Source organism: Tinamus guttatus, unplaced genomic scaffold, assembly GCF_059628265.1.
Source record: "Tinamus guttatus ecotype Peru unplaced genomic scaffold, ASM5962826v1 Tinamus_guttatus_pri_ptg000150l, whole genome shotgun sequence".
Classification (NCBI taxonomy): Eukaryota; Metazoa; Chordata; class Aves; order Tinamiformes; family Tinamidae; genus Tinamus; species Tinamus guttatus.
The window spans coordinates 10,967,310-10,983,800 of record NW_028288684.1 but is presented as its reverse complement, the minus strand read 5'-3'; the positions used below and the strand labels follow the sequence as shown (position 1 = coordinate 10,983,800).

The 16,491-nt window shown below is 43.4% G+C and overlaps 1 protein-coding gene across 1 annotated transcript in view; it reads left to right on the top strand.

Moving 5' to 3' along the window:
- The window catches only part of DDX10 (DEAD-box helicase 10), a 146,811-nt gene that overhangs the window by 89,442 nt on the left and 40,878 nt on the right, over nt 1–16,491 (top strand). Inside the window, exon 16 of the mRNA XM_088522229.1 lies at nt 5,540–5,596. Within this exon, the coding sequence (XP_088378355.1) occupies nt 5,540–5,596 (57 nt within the window). The remainder of the gene's footprint in view (nt 1–5,539; nt 5,597–16,491) is intronic.

Below are 16,491 nucleotides of genomic sequence, written 5' to 3'. Positions count from 1 at the left end.
TAAAGTAATTGAGGAGAATCCAGCTTTGCTGGAAAGCCTGGCTGAGCGCTGCCCGGGCTGGGACGGTCAACTCTGTGCATGGAGTGTGTATGTATCTACATGCAAACACAGATACATGTGTATATGTGTGTGTGTATATCTATATATATATGTGGTGCTTGATGGAAAGGTCTGTGGCCCTTTGGAAGAATTGCTTTGATTTCTGTAGGTTCAGTATCTGGCTCAGATTGCAATTCACCCAGAAAGCATCTTGCTGGAATGTCTTTGTGTTCTAATTACTGTGATTTATGACCTCTTTCTCATTGAATAATTACATGTGGAAAATAAACTGTGCATTTAATACATACCCGTGCATATGTTATACATATGTTCAGACCAGTTGGTCTATTGAAATTGCTTACTGAAAGTTATATCCCTGAGACGTGTTCAATGTGTTCAGATGGTGGATGGGAAAAGCATCTTTTTCAGTTGATCAGCTGTTTTCTTCTGCTGTTTTTTTTCCTACTTTGTCCTTCTGAGGAGGCCATTCCTGCTGTTTGCTTTTTCTTCTTTTAAATGGAGACACCTTTTTGAACTGCTTGTATGACCTTATTCAATGTTTGCTTAATGCTTAAGATCAGTTGTCCCCTTGCTGTCTTTCACTTGCTCTTGATGCCAGCCTCTTCCCATGTCCTCGTGAAGGGGCTGGTTGGGTCCTGCCGCTTTGCTTCCCTGTCCCTACCTGTATAAGGAGCATCAGCGCGAGCCGTGCGGCTCCCTGCGCCACCCCCGAGCTGGGCAGCCCCCGAGCTGGGCAGCCAGCGAGGGCCCGGCAGAGACGCTGCCGGCTGTGCCCGGCGGCTGAGGGTCGCCCTTTCCGCGTGGGCTGGCTGTTTATACCTGTCGGATTGGCAGCATCTATGTGGCTAAGTAGAGAACTACACGTTGTTGGCAGGAGATGAGCTTACAGGTGGGTTTGTAAGCACTGCCATTAACTGGGGGTTCTGTCCAGACCGTCAGAAATTGAGAAATTTGGCACCTTCTGTTGATGTGAATTTATGTGTGAGAAAGAGTAACAGGAAGCAAAGTGTTTGCAGCCGCTGACTTGGTGACGGGGTAATGAAAAGACCTCTGAGGAGTTTTTCAGGGTTAGGAGGCAGGTTGAGGAACTAAAGATGCTAAAGATACCTGAATGCAAATGTTGCTTGTTAATTCGTCTTCCATCTTGACAGAATGGCAGAGTTCTGGAAGAGTTAGAGAATTGCCATGCAAATACCTGTAAGGAAAAGAGTCTGGTCACTTTGCCTGCAGTTAGCCCATGTTTTAATAAAGAACTAAATTAAAGGAATATAATGCCAACCAGCATAGACTTGTGAAACATGTTGTGAAATGCGAGCGCCTATGTATTTTTATCAGACGGGAAACTGATTGATTAAATCTGTCCGTGGAATACATGGAAATTTCTGCTTTTCAAGCTTTTCAATTTGTGCGGAAACATTATGCTCAATCAACTAGATGAGTAAAATTAACAAGGCACAAATTAAGTGGACCAAAACCGCAGTGACTGGTACATCTCAAATCAGTGTTTCCTGCTGGAGTTAAATGTGTGAGGACCTGGACAGAGGGTCCTTCCTAGTGGTAGAGAACGGAGGAGTAGTTCCAGGGGCTAAAAATCAGAGAAGTGTATTCAGAGTTCAGTGTAGAGGACAAGTTCTTGCCTGGTAACGGCTGCCAGTTTTGGAGGTTTGTGGGGGACTGTCCTTCTGTGAGAACTTTTAAATACAGGGTGGGCATGTTCCCAACCCAGGGTGGGTGTGTGGCCGCAGAAACGGCACTCGCTCCCCTTCCTGCATGGTGCTGCTCCGGCAGGCTGGTCCTGTGGCTTCTGCTGCCTTATAAGTCCGTGAACCTACAGTTCATGATATATCCAAATCGTTCCTTAACTGGTGTGTAGGTGATCTGCTTTAGCCACTCTGCAAAACCTGCCTGCATTGCTGACCTAAAAGATAAACGCATGTTCTCACCACTGTCTTTAAGAGATCCTTGCTCCAGAGAGGCTAGAAGTTGGTTTCTTGGATGGAAACCATCAGCTACAGTTGTTGCCTTGCTCTTTAGTTTAGCTTTTTTCCTATGGTCAGTGTTGATAACCCGAAGAAAGAAGTGAGTAGGTCTTAGGCTGTTGAAAATAGTGGGGAAGCAGTGACAAACCTCCCTGGGTGCAAAGGAGAGCTACCCAGGTGCAAGTGCAGAACAAAATCCACATACTTGGCTTCCCTGCTGTAGGCAAGAGGTATCTAATCAGATTGTGGTGTTGGGGAGCTTTATCTGAGAGCCTCACAGCGCTGGGTTGATGAAGCTGTGTGATACAGTCAGCCAGTAGCATATATAGTCAAGTGTTCGTACCTTGAGAGATAATCTTCTCTTTTCCTTCCCTAGTGAATTTGATCTGCATCTCTAAATTATGTGCTATTCTTGCAAGTTAGGATTTATTGCTTGATAGAACAATGATGAAATCTTGTATTCTTATGTTATAGATTTTTTCCCAAGAAAATCCAGAGTTTTTGGTTGTGTCTGTGTATAAAAACTAATATCAGGCAGCTCAACAGTTAGGTAACAGTTAGGTGCAGGCAATAGATGAAGAGAATTTATTGACATGCAGTAAATTAATATCAAACTGTTGGACTGGTTAAGCCTTTTTTTATGTATTTTTGTCAGTGGTTTTACATGTGTGTTCAGCACGTTCCTGTATTTCTCCCTAGCAGTAGAAATGGGGGAATGACTGACATGCGAATCAAAATCATCACCTGAAACTTTGGAGCTGGGTATTTGTTTCTGGCTGTGCCAGAGAGATTCCTGGTAACCCAGTACCTGCACGGTGGGGTAGAAGACCCTGCCGGGCTCCTCGCAGCGCTGCGTGGCAGGAGGACCAGGGGCAACGGGCACGAGTTGAACCAGGGCAGGTTCAGGGCGGCTGCCAGGAGCAGCTTTGCCCCGTGGGGACAGTGGGCCCCGGTGGCCCTGGGCACTCTCTGTCCTCAGAGGGTTTTGGGACCCGACTGGATGAAGCCCTGAGCATCTGGGTCACACTCAGAGCAGGAGGATGGGCCGGACCCCTGAGCTCCCTCCCAGCCCCACTTCTCCCGGGATCCTCTGACCCCGCTCTGCAGCTGGAGGTGTTAGCAGTGCCTGGGCACTGCAGAGCGGGGCTGCTCAGGGGGTTGGCTCCTGAACTGCACTTCTTCCTCCAGCTGAATGCTAATGTCTATGAGGAAGCAAGTCTTCTCAAAAAAAACACCCTGGTGGCATCACTCCATCTAATTCTGCCATTTCTTGTTTTTCTTTTATATTCCTTCTCATTTCTGTTTCTGCACCTATTAACATTATCATTTCTTTGTGTCTTGGCTGTTCTTTAGAGACTTATATGCATTATTCTGTGTGTCCTACTGTTCCCTTCCATGGCGTTATCTCAGTGCGGTGCTTTCGCAACCCCGTCTTTGCAGGGCTGTCTTGTAAATCCCTCGAGTAGAACTTCAGCTGCTGCTGTATCGGCTTGAGCCTGTGGCTGTGGTTAAGACACCATCTTTTCATATGCCTTAGAATTTTCCTGTCTTAAATTTTTTTCTACTATCCAATTTAAAAACTGCTTTATCCTGTTTTGTATTGTCTATCTGGTGAGTTGTTTTCTATCTCTGTTCTCTTTGACTTTTTGAAAGGTAACATTTGGAAAAGATCAGAGTTTTTGCAGAAAACTAAGAGACCGAGTCTGACTTGAAGGAGCAAAGACTGTATAACTAAACAATTTACAGACTGAATGGGAAAGAGTGGGAAAGGAAGCCTATTATCTCCGTCTGGAATATGACAGTCTCCTTTCTGATACCCTTTTATCTTTCCTGAAGTCTGTATTACTGGTGTTCTGCTTGGGAGAAGTTAATTCATCGACTGTTTTGGCTTATTTTTCCCCTTTTCCCTTTTCTCCTTTCTTAAAGGTACCTACCTCATATTTGAGGACAAAAGAGAAGCCAAGTCTTTCCCCCCATGCGGCTGTGCAGTCTGTCCGCTGGGTCTGCTGTGACCGTGGAGCTCTCCGTGCTGCCCTGGCATTTCCTTAGGGAAGCTCTCCTGTTTCACAGATGTGCTGTGCATTTCGCAGCCTGCTCCCCTCTGCCTCTCCATCACTTAGTTCTAGAGATGATGGGGGAGGCTCGTACAGCTGCTTCAGGCTCTGCATCCTTCTCGTAGGAAAGTCCTGCCTCCAATTTGTGCAGGTTCTCTTTGAAGAGGGGTTATGTTTCTTGTAATGTCATTGTATTGCTTGTAATATCATTTATCACCTACCTGCAACGACTTCTTTCCTTCATGCTTATCTTTCTCCTAAAGCTTCCGTGCTCTCGAGCTCTAACTGGTCTGATGTTCTGCAGATAATGTTTTTTCAGACAGCAATGTGAGCGGTTGGGCCTTGCCCGCGCCGCCTGCCGCACGGGCGCCCTGGCTGGGGGCCGTGCCAGCCGGCCGAGCGGCGCTGTCAGCTCTGCTCGTCCTGGCCAGCTTGCCGGGCAGCCACGAGCCACAGTTTTCTAATGCCCAAGTCTTGTAATTCCTAACTCACTGCTGAATCGTCTGGCGCGTGTAGGACGACATAACTTTTGGCTGGAACCTTATTTTCAGTCTGTGTTAGTAATTACCTTGGACCTGAGTAATTCCCACAGGCTTCCTGGGCCCTTTCGGGGCTTGGTTGTTGTGTTCACGGAGGCTGTTTTCTCTCCAGGGCTGCTGGAGCTGCTGCGTTCTCATTACTGCCCCGGTGAGCCGAAGGGTGACAGGTCTTCAGCCTGCTCCCTGCTCAGATGTTGTCCCTTAGGGCTGTTGCAGTATTGTGACCTTTTACATGGACTTTGGCTCTAAATGTGCTCCGCTGAAAATGGCTTGTGTTGTCCACAGAAACAAAAGAGAGGCAGTATTGGATTGGCACAAGAATTTTCCTGCTAACAAAAAGGTTTCTATACCAATATTGTCAGCATCACTAAGAAGGAAGCTGCATGATTTTCTTCCAGCTAACATATTTTAGGTGTAGTCTAAGGCCTTGTGGCCTTGCCTGCACTTTTTACTTCATGAAATAGGTAATTATAAATTATATTGACTCCACAGTTGTTTTTAGCAGTAATGAAGTTGGTGAAATTGCTGTTTTACTTTGTAAATGGATTTGGTTTCATATTAAGTCAATGAAAAAATATGGAAAGCATGATCTCTTGGTGTCATTTCCATTAACCTGTTTCAGGCAAATGCCAAAATACTTAACTGCATGATTCCTTTAAGCGTTATGTGCCTTGGTGACGATAAAATGTTTGAATCAATCTTGTGTTTTTGATTTCCTTTAAGAGCAAGAAGATTGAATAATACCTCAGTCATATCTTATTTGTCATTCTCATCAATAATGTGTAGGATGACTGCCACCAGATACTGTGTGTGCATTAAAAATATCAAGGCAGTTTAATCTTAAGAGACTGAAAGAAAAGCACCCAGAATTTGATTTTAAAACTGTTAATCTTATTGTTTGTTCCAGGAGAAAAGACTGAAAGAAAAAGCAGCAAGGAGAGAAGCCAGGAACATGAATGCGGAGGTAAGGGCTTTTGATGTTTGATCCAGCTAGTGATTGCAGAGTTGTAAAGCTGCTTTTCAGTTCCTGCATTCCTTTAATAAACCCTGATTTAGTTAATGACTCTTCAAAAATGTTTTCTTTTTCCTTTTTCTTTTTTATTCCCTTGCTTTGATCTGGTTATAACAACTTAGGGTGGAAGCAGATGTAGTAAGCACATATGCTTTTTCTTGCCCAGTAACAATAAAATGCCTCTTTTTTTTTTTTTTTTTTCCTTTTGAGTTTCATCCTTTGCTCAGAGGGGCCTTTTGGAATTGCAGTTTCTCTATTCTGTAGATTGAGCCAGTTGCAATTTCACCTGCAGTGCTGATGCTAGGGCTTTTTTTGGAATCCTTAGGCATGTATATAACTTGCTACAACACTGCAGGAAAAAAAGATTTTTGGTGAAATCTCGTTTAAATTTGTTTCTGATTAACTTTTTCTTTATCCTGCAAGTGTTTACATTAAAGCTTACTTCTTTACCCTACTTGGGCCCACATACAAGCCTTTTTCTATCCTTTGCAATGTAAATATGTTACTAATTTTCCATTTGCTTAATTTAGTTTTTCATGTTGCTTTTTTCCTGATAAAGAGATTTCATTTTACTGCATTGGTTTTCTAGAATCTGGACACTGTAATGTATATGCTTTTTTGTACTGTATCTCATTATGTTACACACTTGCAGTGACAATTCGTTCTTGGCAGTTTGCAAAGGTCTTACTCCCTTGAGTAAATCCATGATGTTCTGTGTCGGGGTCTTCCAAGCTGGCCAGGCATTGGGAGGCTTTAAGGATATGGAGATAACTGGTACTGTAGTTGGGAAGTGGAAAGTGATTACAGTTTGAGATGCAAAGCCCAGTCATAGCAGGCACTGCGCCTGTCCTCGAGGATGGCAAGCTGTGAGAGCTGCTGGCATCACGGCTCCGCAGGCAGCCGCAGACATTTTCTGTGTGTAATTGAGTGTAGAGAAAATGAACACTTTGTAAAGGATTGAACAAGCATTTCGGAAAATTGTGGAGTGAATGATTAACAAACATCTTAATATAGGGAGAAAACATGGATCAGACCAGGCTGTCTCACAGTTAATGTTCAACGGCTTGTTAATTTTGCCTCTTTTTAAGGATAAAAATCACCCTGATGTCGTATTATCCGTCAGCTGGGGAAGTAATCCATGCCTTTCAGAGGGATCTGGTTTTATATACTTCGCCATCCTACTCTTTGCTAATCAAATGGCTCTCTCTTTACTGCTTGAAAAAATTATCTTTGATCTATGAGCATGTGCTTGCACATGGTACGAGTTAAGGGCAGAGAACTGTATAATATAAAAATGCAATTTGATAAATGTAGATACGATTAGGCCCATTTTAAAGAAGCATCAGTCTAACGGAGGACTGCATTTGTAGAATTAAGTTCCCTCTTATTTTGCCATGTTCTGCATAGGTGTTAAACCTAATCCCCTCATAGTTCACATACCAAATTTCTAAGAGACTTTAAAAACACCAGTAGGCATTACTGTTTGTGCTCCTTTATATTGCATGATCAGACAATATGTATCCCCAAATACAGTACAACAGAACACTACTGTGTGAGTGCTTATATATATATATTTGTGTGTGTGTATATACATATATTTATCTGCATGGCTCATTACAGACAACAGTGCAGTCCACTTTTGACTACATCACATTATATTTTTGCATCTCATGTTTTGGGATTATGACCCTGCGTGTGCAGGGGTGTTGGACTAGATGATTTCTAGAGGTCCCTTCCAACCTTAACAATTCTGTGATTCTGTGATACTATCCTAAAGTGCAACACTTGCAGTTTAGATTCTGGCAGATTTACTGTTTTGGTGTGAGGGACATACTGCTTTTGTGGTGTCCTGTGCAAACCTGCTGCTACTCTGGCTCGACTCCCTTCCCGAGCTGTGATCCCCGCTCCGACCAAGGCAGCTCTGGGAGGCCCTTGGGTTTCGTGTATGTAAAATAAACAGACAGAAGAATTAAGACCATGAAGCAGACATCCTGTTGAAACAGAAATGGGTTTAAAAACATACAAGCTGCCTAAATCAGGAGTTCAGACACTTTCATGTGTTTGCTAGTGCCTTTGGAATATGGCTGCTGCAACATGTGTTCCTTAGGCAATTATTTACTAGTATTGTTTTCTTAAAAGGGCAAGCAATGGAGAGCCTAAAACCAGCAAAAAGAAAAGATTTTTAGCTATATTAAACAGTTTAGCAGCTAGAGAAAAGGAACTAGATCAACAGATACAAACTGCCCATAATAGTAGCCCGTGGAGTGTGATATGATCACAATTATGTACTTCTGCATTCTGAGTGTGAAGTACTAACTCCCCAGCCTCCGTTCGGCGCCCGTGCTCGGGTGCTGCGAATGCGGGCGCGGGAGCCCGGCTGCACTGGGAGGGAGCCCTCGGGCCCCCCGCGATGAGGGCTGGCTATGGTGCACCTTACTAGAGGCAAAGCCAAATTTCTGCAATCTTTCACATCCTTATTCATATAAATAATTAAAGGACGTTTAAATGTCATTTTAATTGTAAAACGGAGGTTAAAGCTGCAATGCAGCTAAATATGGCGGTATTTCTCATTTAGTGAGTGGAGGGTTTTGCTATTCTGTGCCTTAGAAGAGTCCTGATGTGTTAAGTATTGTGAAGTGAGGAAGGGGTTCTGTTTTTAAGAACATTAATTTTCCGGTAAAGATATTTTCCAGATCTGTGGAGTAGGAAGATAACTAGAGCAGGAGTCAGGATAAGATGCTGTTTCCACCTCCAGATTTGCTTTGGGATCCTCAGCTGTGAACATCCAACATAATGCAAAAAACACAGCCATGTTCTAGAGGGCATCAGCATCTGCCAGGAGGAGTTTGGGCAGTGCCTGTGAGCAGGAGCGTGAGGTAACTGTGCTCAGTCGGGACAGTTCGGTGGATCGGCCCGACCACTGACTGTCCAGTAGCAATTCCAAAAGCAGAAGTGCTTGTGTACTAGTTAGATAAATTGTGTTTTGCTTTTATTTTGACATCTTCCTATACTTGTTTCTTGCACCCACCAGTACTCAGTCATTCTGAGAATAACCTTCCCAAGCATTTGATGTTTTAAGAGCTTACAGTGCAAACTGTGTAGTCTGGTTGTGCTACAATTTTCATCTGGCTAGTTGCTTAATAAAATCCTGGAGTGTTGTGAGTTTGGCTGTAGGTGGGTGACAGTAACTTGTGTTTGACTGGGTAAGTTAATCAGTGTAACAAAGCTTTATACTTTATGGCTTTGTATTTCATGAGCTTATTTTCCTCTTTGGGTTATTGCATCAATCACTTTATTCATTATTTTCTTAGAGTCATAGTCTTGGAAGACTCAAATGCCACAGAAAACTGATTGTATTGCATGTTATAAAAGTAATGTAGCTCTCCTGGGTAATTTGCAAATCCTTTGTATTTGTCAGTATGGATTACTTGCTTTATGGCAGGATGCACATTCCTGATAGGATTTTTGAGCAGAGGCAGAGATCAGCTCCCTTGACCTGCTGGCAACGCTCTTCCCAATGCAGCCCAGGCTACCATGGACCTTCCTGGCCACAAGGGCATGTTGCTGCCTCGAGGTCAACTTGTTGTTCACTCTCACATGCTTCTGTGCAGAGAAAAGGAAACGTTCAGGAATTGAGATCTGCCTACATCACATCTCTGCAAGGTGCTTTCCTCCAAACAGCATTATAATTTTCTCTCCTTGTGCCATGTTCTGTTGAGAACTTATGCCTTGAGTTTCCTTTTCCTTTCCTAGCCCAGAGGCTCATGGATTAGGCTGGAGATGACAGATTCTCTGATCAGGTGAAAAATAATTTCACGGAGAGAGGGGTGTATGAGAGTGAAGGAGGAATTTGTCCTGTGCCTCTTGTGAATACTTGAAACCAGTGGTTTCCAAATCCCTTTAGATTCATTACTAAATATTGCTGGGGACGTCTTGTGAAGTACCCGGCACCCTGAAGATGAGTCACAGGGTCAATGGTGAAGGTAAAAGTGTTCCAGTTCTGGTCACTTCTCATGACTCAGTGGAAGGTGTTGGGGAACCTTTGCTTTAGATCCCTGCAATTTCTGCAGTTCAGGCAGGATTTCAGGGCTAGGTCTTTCCAAGTGGCTGGAGTTTGTGGATTGTGCAGTTCCTTGTGTTCATGGAAGGTCTCAGGAGAGCTACTCTAGGCTGTATCTTCTTACCTCTGTTTGATTGTTACACAGGACTTAAAATTGTTCCTCATAAACAATTGGTTGTGATTCTGCAAACCCAAAGAAGAGTAAAAACGTAGCTGAGCAGGTCTGCTCACCCACAGGTTCTTCCAGTGTCTCTTGTGTGAGGAGGCTGCAACTGAAATTGCCTTGGGAGTTCAATAAAGTTACACTCCTCCTAGGAAACAAATGACTTATCTTTAGTTTAGAAGTCACCGTGGTCTGTGAACACTTGAAAAATGTGAACATATCCAAATTCTACTTGTAAATATATTTTTTTTTTTTTTATAATTGTGTGTTTGCATAGTTTCTGCATTTCCTTATGCTCCATGAGTGAACAGAGAAATTGGTAGTTGAAGGAATATGGCATCAATATTTTAAAATAACGATTTACTAATTTCAAAAAGTTTCTTAAGACAGAATCACAATTCCATGTTCAAGTTTTATGGTGAAAACAGAAATCACTGATTCCGAACTACTTGTGAAATATTTTTAAAATCGATACTTAAGTTAATACTTATAAGCATTATATATACTGCTTATTATATATGCTGTTATTAGTATATATACTGCTTATTATATATACTTATAATACGTACATGCCTCTATAGAACTGTCATGTACATTTTGGTTATTAGAAACAATATGCTGATGATTCCAGGTATTACGGCGCTTAAATTGTTTTAAGCTGTCCTAAATTCTGTCTTTTTGGCATGTAGTGTAATCAAATGGATATAATCAAATCAATATTTCTTTGTCCTGGACACGTAACAGGGAGGGAGTCCTGTGGCTTGGTTAGCCTGTTCACCCATCCGTGACCTTCTCAGTGCAACCAGCAGCGTGTGCAGAATTCGGAGCGTCTTTGCAAGATGGACATAACGCGCGTTAGCCCCAGCGGTTGCATTTGCTGAGCAAAGAGTTCACAACTGCTGTGTTTCACCATTTGCAGCAGGTGATGCCGGCCCGTCGCTGTGTGCGCAGGGAGCAGCGGGTGCACCCGGCGCCGGGGGGATTTCGGGGCTCCTGGCGGGATCCAGGCTTGGCGGGTGGCCCCGCACGAGGCCCTGGGCCCCGGTGCCTCTGCTGGGAGGAGGTGGCTGCAGGCAGGAGCGGCCCAGGGCTCCTCACCGCAGCCTGCCCTGGCCTTTCCCACGTTAACAGGGCATTTAGGCGATACAGCGTCTGTGGTAGCACTGCAGGATTCAGTCTGTGTTTAAGAATACACACATACGTTTACTAATATAGGGCTGTCTTTTTTTATACTTCAAATGTGCTTGATACCAAAATCTAGCTTTCCAAAAATTTGGAACGTACCTCCTGAAAGTCTAAAAATAATACTTCGCTTCAAAATGCTCTCATATTCTTATGTTTTTTGAGGAGATGCTGCACTTTGCCCAAAGGTGCCTACATTAATTTTTCATGGTGACCTCTAAAAGTGACACATATGGAAATTGCAGTATTTTCCTGTAGTGAAATTTTGGTATGAAGTGTTACAAATTGCCTTTGACTTTGGGATCAAGTCCTTGCATACTGATTTAATAGATTCAAAATAAATATTTTGCAAATGAGTGATAATTAAATGAGTATTTGTCAATCATATCTGAAGATAATGTCTGAAGACTTAATAATTCATGATATCAATTTGACCTTTTTTCAGCTGAGCGGATGTTTGAACACAGATAACCCTTTGTGGTTGTGTTCATTGCCAAGGCATCCTCTGAACTGTGGTAGTGAATTGTAACTGCGGAATTTCAGGGAGCTCCCAGCAGTGGTGGCTGCACCCCGAGTGTGTGGAGAAGCCTGTGTCCAGTGCAGCCTCCCTTCGTCACACGCTGCTCCCGACTCAGCTGTGGGCTTCCTGCAGAGAAACAGCATTTCCCCTCAGGCACCTCTGCCTTCTGTCCCTAGCCCTGCTCATGTCTGTCTTCACAGCAAACCACCTCCATACTCTAGGTGAGCCTCGGCTTCTCCAGCTGATAAATGCAGATTTGATTTTCCTCCCCCAGTGGGGAGAACAGAAGGAGGGGGGGTTGAGGCATCCATGTGAGTGGTTGTAGAGGTGGGTGCTGAGGAAATGACACTGATAAAGGAAACAGAAGGATCTGCTTTGGGTGCGATTTATTTTGACCTCTAGAAGATTAAACCATGATTGCCAAAAGAGATGTTTAAACAACTTTAATTTCAAAATCATCCTGTAGAGCTCATCAAATTAGATTTTTTTATTCTCAACTTGCTTGATGCCTGAATTCAATGTTTTTGTCTGTATGTTGCAGTTTCTATTCTTTTTTAATACCCAATTGATAATCTGATTAGTTATGGTTACTGCTTTTCGGTAGCCTCTGATGAAATGAATGTCTCAGTTCCCCTGCATGTCATTTACATCGTAGCTTCCCCCAGAGAAATAGCATGTTGGCTTCTTCCTTCCTTCCATCTGCATTTGTGAAGGAATGTCACCTTCAAGAAGCACTGAAATCTCATCCTTCAACTGCTGACTTTCTGCTCTGTTACATTTTCATTTTCAAGCTTATGATGAAGAAACAGGAAAAAATATTGTTTCCCTTAAGACTTTTTTTATTCTTAGATATTTTGGTTACAGTTCTGATGAAACATGAATACGGAGTTGTGAGAATAGATGGTCGGGACGAGTGTCCCTTGTTTCTCCACTATTCAGCCAGGACAAAAGCTTGTTGTCTTCCTTTTTTGCAAGTGACTTTCTTAAATTTCTAGGGTAATACTCGCAAAACATCTCCAGCAGCTAAGTGCAACTCCAGGAGGACTGCACTGTTAATTCAGTGCTCTTCAGGGAGCTTTTCATATCTAAATAATCCTTATAAGGTGGGTAGCATTGGAACAGCATCCTTAGAGCTATTTTAGCTTCATTGCTGAGCTTCAGAGCTTTCAACATGTTACAGCAAAAATGTTTTTCTTTATTTCAGGAAAAAAAAATGCAATGTTTTGGCATTGACGGAAAGCCTGGGAATGCCCTTCTCCTTCCCCTTCCTCTCCGTGTGTCCGAGCAGTCGCGCAGGGCATGGGGCAGAAGGGCCATCCTGTTCTCTGGCACAGTTGCCTTCCTTTCTGAACAACCCCCCTACCTTAGCTCATGTATGTTTTTCCATTCAATGCATGTTTTATCTATTTGGGCAACATATTCAACTGAGTACAGAAAAACATAAGGCTGCAAAAAACATACAGAACTCTGTGTTTTGCTGATACCAATATGTGTAACCAGGAGCAAAGGCATTTCCCCCTGAGCCTCGCAGTGCCACTCCAGCACGGGCTGGGTGTTCTCACTCTAACTGTACAGCTGAATCTCCTGCAGGTGTCCAGAGGGCAAATGGAGTGTCCTTAGCATTGGCTTTCATCCTGCTGCTCTTTCTTCTTCCTCTTGATTAATAAAAATTCAGGAGACTCTGTAAGATGCTGTGATTACAGTACACTGATATATATAAGCCTAATTGCCCTTTTTAGTATCTTGGTATTCAAATGTGCTGAAGTAGCACATTGGTAAGTTTAAAAAAGAAAATAAGGAAAAGGCAGGTCTAGAGTGTTACCAGCTGTCCGTTCTTTGTGTTGTGTCATCTTAGTAAACACAATTATGGTTTAAAGTCACTATTCATGGCATGTTATTTGTGAATGTTTTCTGCTGTGATGTGTTAATATTGTCTTGTCACCAGGATTTAAAATTTCTCTCCCTTGTAGCACAAATTTTAAAGCTGTTCTACCAAGCTCATCTGCTTTGTTCCAGAGGCAGACTCCATATATCTTTCAAGCAGCAGATCAAGCTTATTAGAGTTCTTTGTGGTGGTTCTTGCCTTAGAATGCTGCTCAGATGCCTTTATTACTATTCCTGGAAATGAAATTTTAAACATCTTAACATTCTTCTCTGTCTCCTGCTGCAATCCTGAAGATGAGGGAAACCCAAAACAGACTCCAGAGCTAACGATCTGAGGTTTGCAGCAGCGCTCTCACGGGGCTTTTATTCAGAAAGATGAGATTCTGACTGTGTTGGCATGCCTGCATCTGGTGAGAAGAGTTTGTTCTTTTGTAAACAACCTGGGTATTCGTGTGCCGCAGCCCTGGCCCTATCAATATGGTGCGGATGGCTGCGTTTCCTAAATAAGCTGGATCAGAGCTCTTCAAAGTTCCTTATTTTGCATCTTGATTTTCTTTTCCTGGTTTTACTCTGAACCTCCTTCCCGCTGCCCGTCTGTGTGTTGCCCTTGGGGCTCTGCCCTCCCTCATGTCCTAGCTATGAGCTTGTGAGGAGTGAGGTGATGGGCAGAGGAGCCAGTGGAGGCTTTCAGATGTGGTTAGGTGCTACTGACATCCTCACAAAGCAAGGAATTGTAGTTGGTTTTAAATTAAGCAGCTCTGTTTTCTCAGCATCCGTTCTGTTTATATTCTTGGAATGTGTTGCTTGCAGCGTTGTGCGTAGCCTGCTATATCTACCGTGAGCAATCATAATTGCTGTGAGTGATGAAAATTGATTTGTGCAATCAGAAAACCATTATCTACACTGTGGCTGATAATGCTGCAGTTGCCAGCGTTTTAAAATTCTTCTGGTGGCTGTTTTCACAATTCTCCAGGGTCGTGTAGGCACCAGGATTCCAGCTGCTTTCTGCTGAATTTTAAATGCACATTAAAAGGAAAGGAAAAAACTCTCATGACTCCCCTCAACATTTTTTTCAGTCAGGTTTTAAAGATCTAGTGTTTTATCAGATTCTTCTTTCTGATACCCTAGGTCAGCAGTGCAGTAGCCCGTGTTTTCCCACTGCAGCGCAATCTTTGTAACGCTGTTGAAAGAACAGAAGAGCTGTCAGATGCACTGACCAAACTGCACAGTTTGCTGCTGGAGGCCCCCAGAGCAGTAACCAGCACGAATGGTTATTGAGCAGCGTGGGGAGTCGCTCCTGCTTCCCCAGGCCGAGCACCACCCTCTTCTGCAGGGCGCCCGTTGGGGCTCCTGGTGTCTTCCTGCATTGCCCCCAGTTTGCCCTCAGGGTTCCTTTTCTTCGTGGCAATGTGTGATTTTATTTTTCCATTATTCCTGTTTAATATTGCCTTCTCCTCTTGTTTTTCTCTAGTCTTTTATGAGATTTTCCTTTGGGTTTCCAGGATTCTACCTTCTTGTTTCTCCATCCTCTTTTCTGCTTTTTCTGAAGGAGCTGAATTCAAGTTGCTACTGTTTTTCTTTGGTTGCTTTTTGTCATGTGGAAACTAAGAGCAGAAGCAACAGGGAGCAACAGGAAGGGAGGTAATAGCATCATCTGGGAGCAAAGCCTTAATAAATGCTTAGTTTTTTAGGGAAAAGTTTTTGCTTGTTGGTTTGTTTGTTTTTTCTGTATGTACTGTACTGTCTGGTCAGGAGAATTCGTTGCATTCCTGATGTTCCTTCAGGTGAATATATGCAGTTTACATTTAGCTGGTGGTACTGCTGGGTAAATGTTTGCTTTCCAGCACCACCTCCCCGTCCTTCTAGGAAGGACTGCAGGTAAATTCTCCTTTAAACTGTGTAGGAACCACCATGCAATAACATGACACCCAGTGTTTTGAAAAGGCTTCTCTGGGATGCGTGAACCTAAGGGACCTCCCCATAACTGGGGAACTGGACACTTCTAGTCCCCTTCAGTTCCCAAAGGTTGGAGTAGGAAAAGGTCAAAAAATAAGGAAAAAATAAAAGCTGAAGTTCATGTAAAAGGGCCAGATCAGTCCACTTAGTCTTCGCCTAAGTTATTGAGACACATGAAGTACCTTTATTAATCTTTTCATAGGACAAAGTCCCCCATTCTTTTTAATTCCTTCTGAAATCAAGCTCATGGTGAACTGTATGGATTGGTGCAGAGCTTAGCCCTGTGAGAGATTTGTACCGTTTCCTCTTCACCCTCCAGCTGTCCCTCTGTGCAGAATGCCCTTAAAAATGGGCAGAATGTTTGCTTAGGAGGTGCATATGTGGAGCCTGATGCAGTAGGGCACTGTTCTCAAAGCTGTTAGTCCAAATCCAGGGAATGGTTGATTTGCAGATGTTTTATTTGGCCAACCTGTGAGGCTGGGCTTTGCAATTCAGTTCTTTAGCTTCCTGCTATAATTTCTGTTCTTTTTACCACTGGAAAATGCAGTTTACTGTGACAGCTGAGAACTGCGACTTGTCCTGTGTGTTACGGTGCTGTGTGGTTGGGATAAATGCAGGCAAGCCAGGGCTCCATGAACAGCCCTTGCAAAAGTTTTTGTGCCATTCCTGCCCCTCCTCTTTCTTTGGTATAGTGCGTTCCCTAAAATCTGGGAATAGGTTAGCTAACTTGAGGATAACTCCTGAGATGCTTAGTCTTTAGTGCTGATTTTTGTTTCATAGTCATAGCTTGCCTTGCCCCTCACTTGCTACTTGTCTGCAGTCTCCTTTCCTCTCTTCTATTTGTGTTTTTTTTTTCTTTTTTCATTTGGTATTTGGTCTTCCCTTGTCTTTGACCTTCCATTTCAGTGAGGAGGGGAGGAAGCTGATGTCTTCCCTTGTGTTCTAAATTGCTATTACAGAAATGACCTATAGCCATAATAATCTGCGAGGTTCTTGTTCCTGCACTGCTTTGCACTTAGAGCCCTGGCCGTGCGGGGCACTTTGTCGCTGTGCAGAGTGATGCTGCTGTTCTGGGCTTCGCC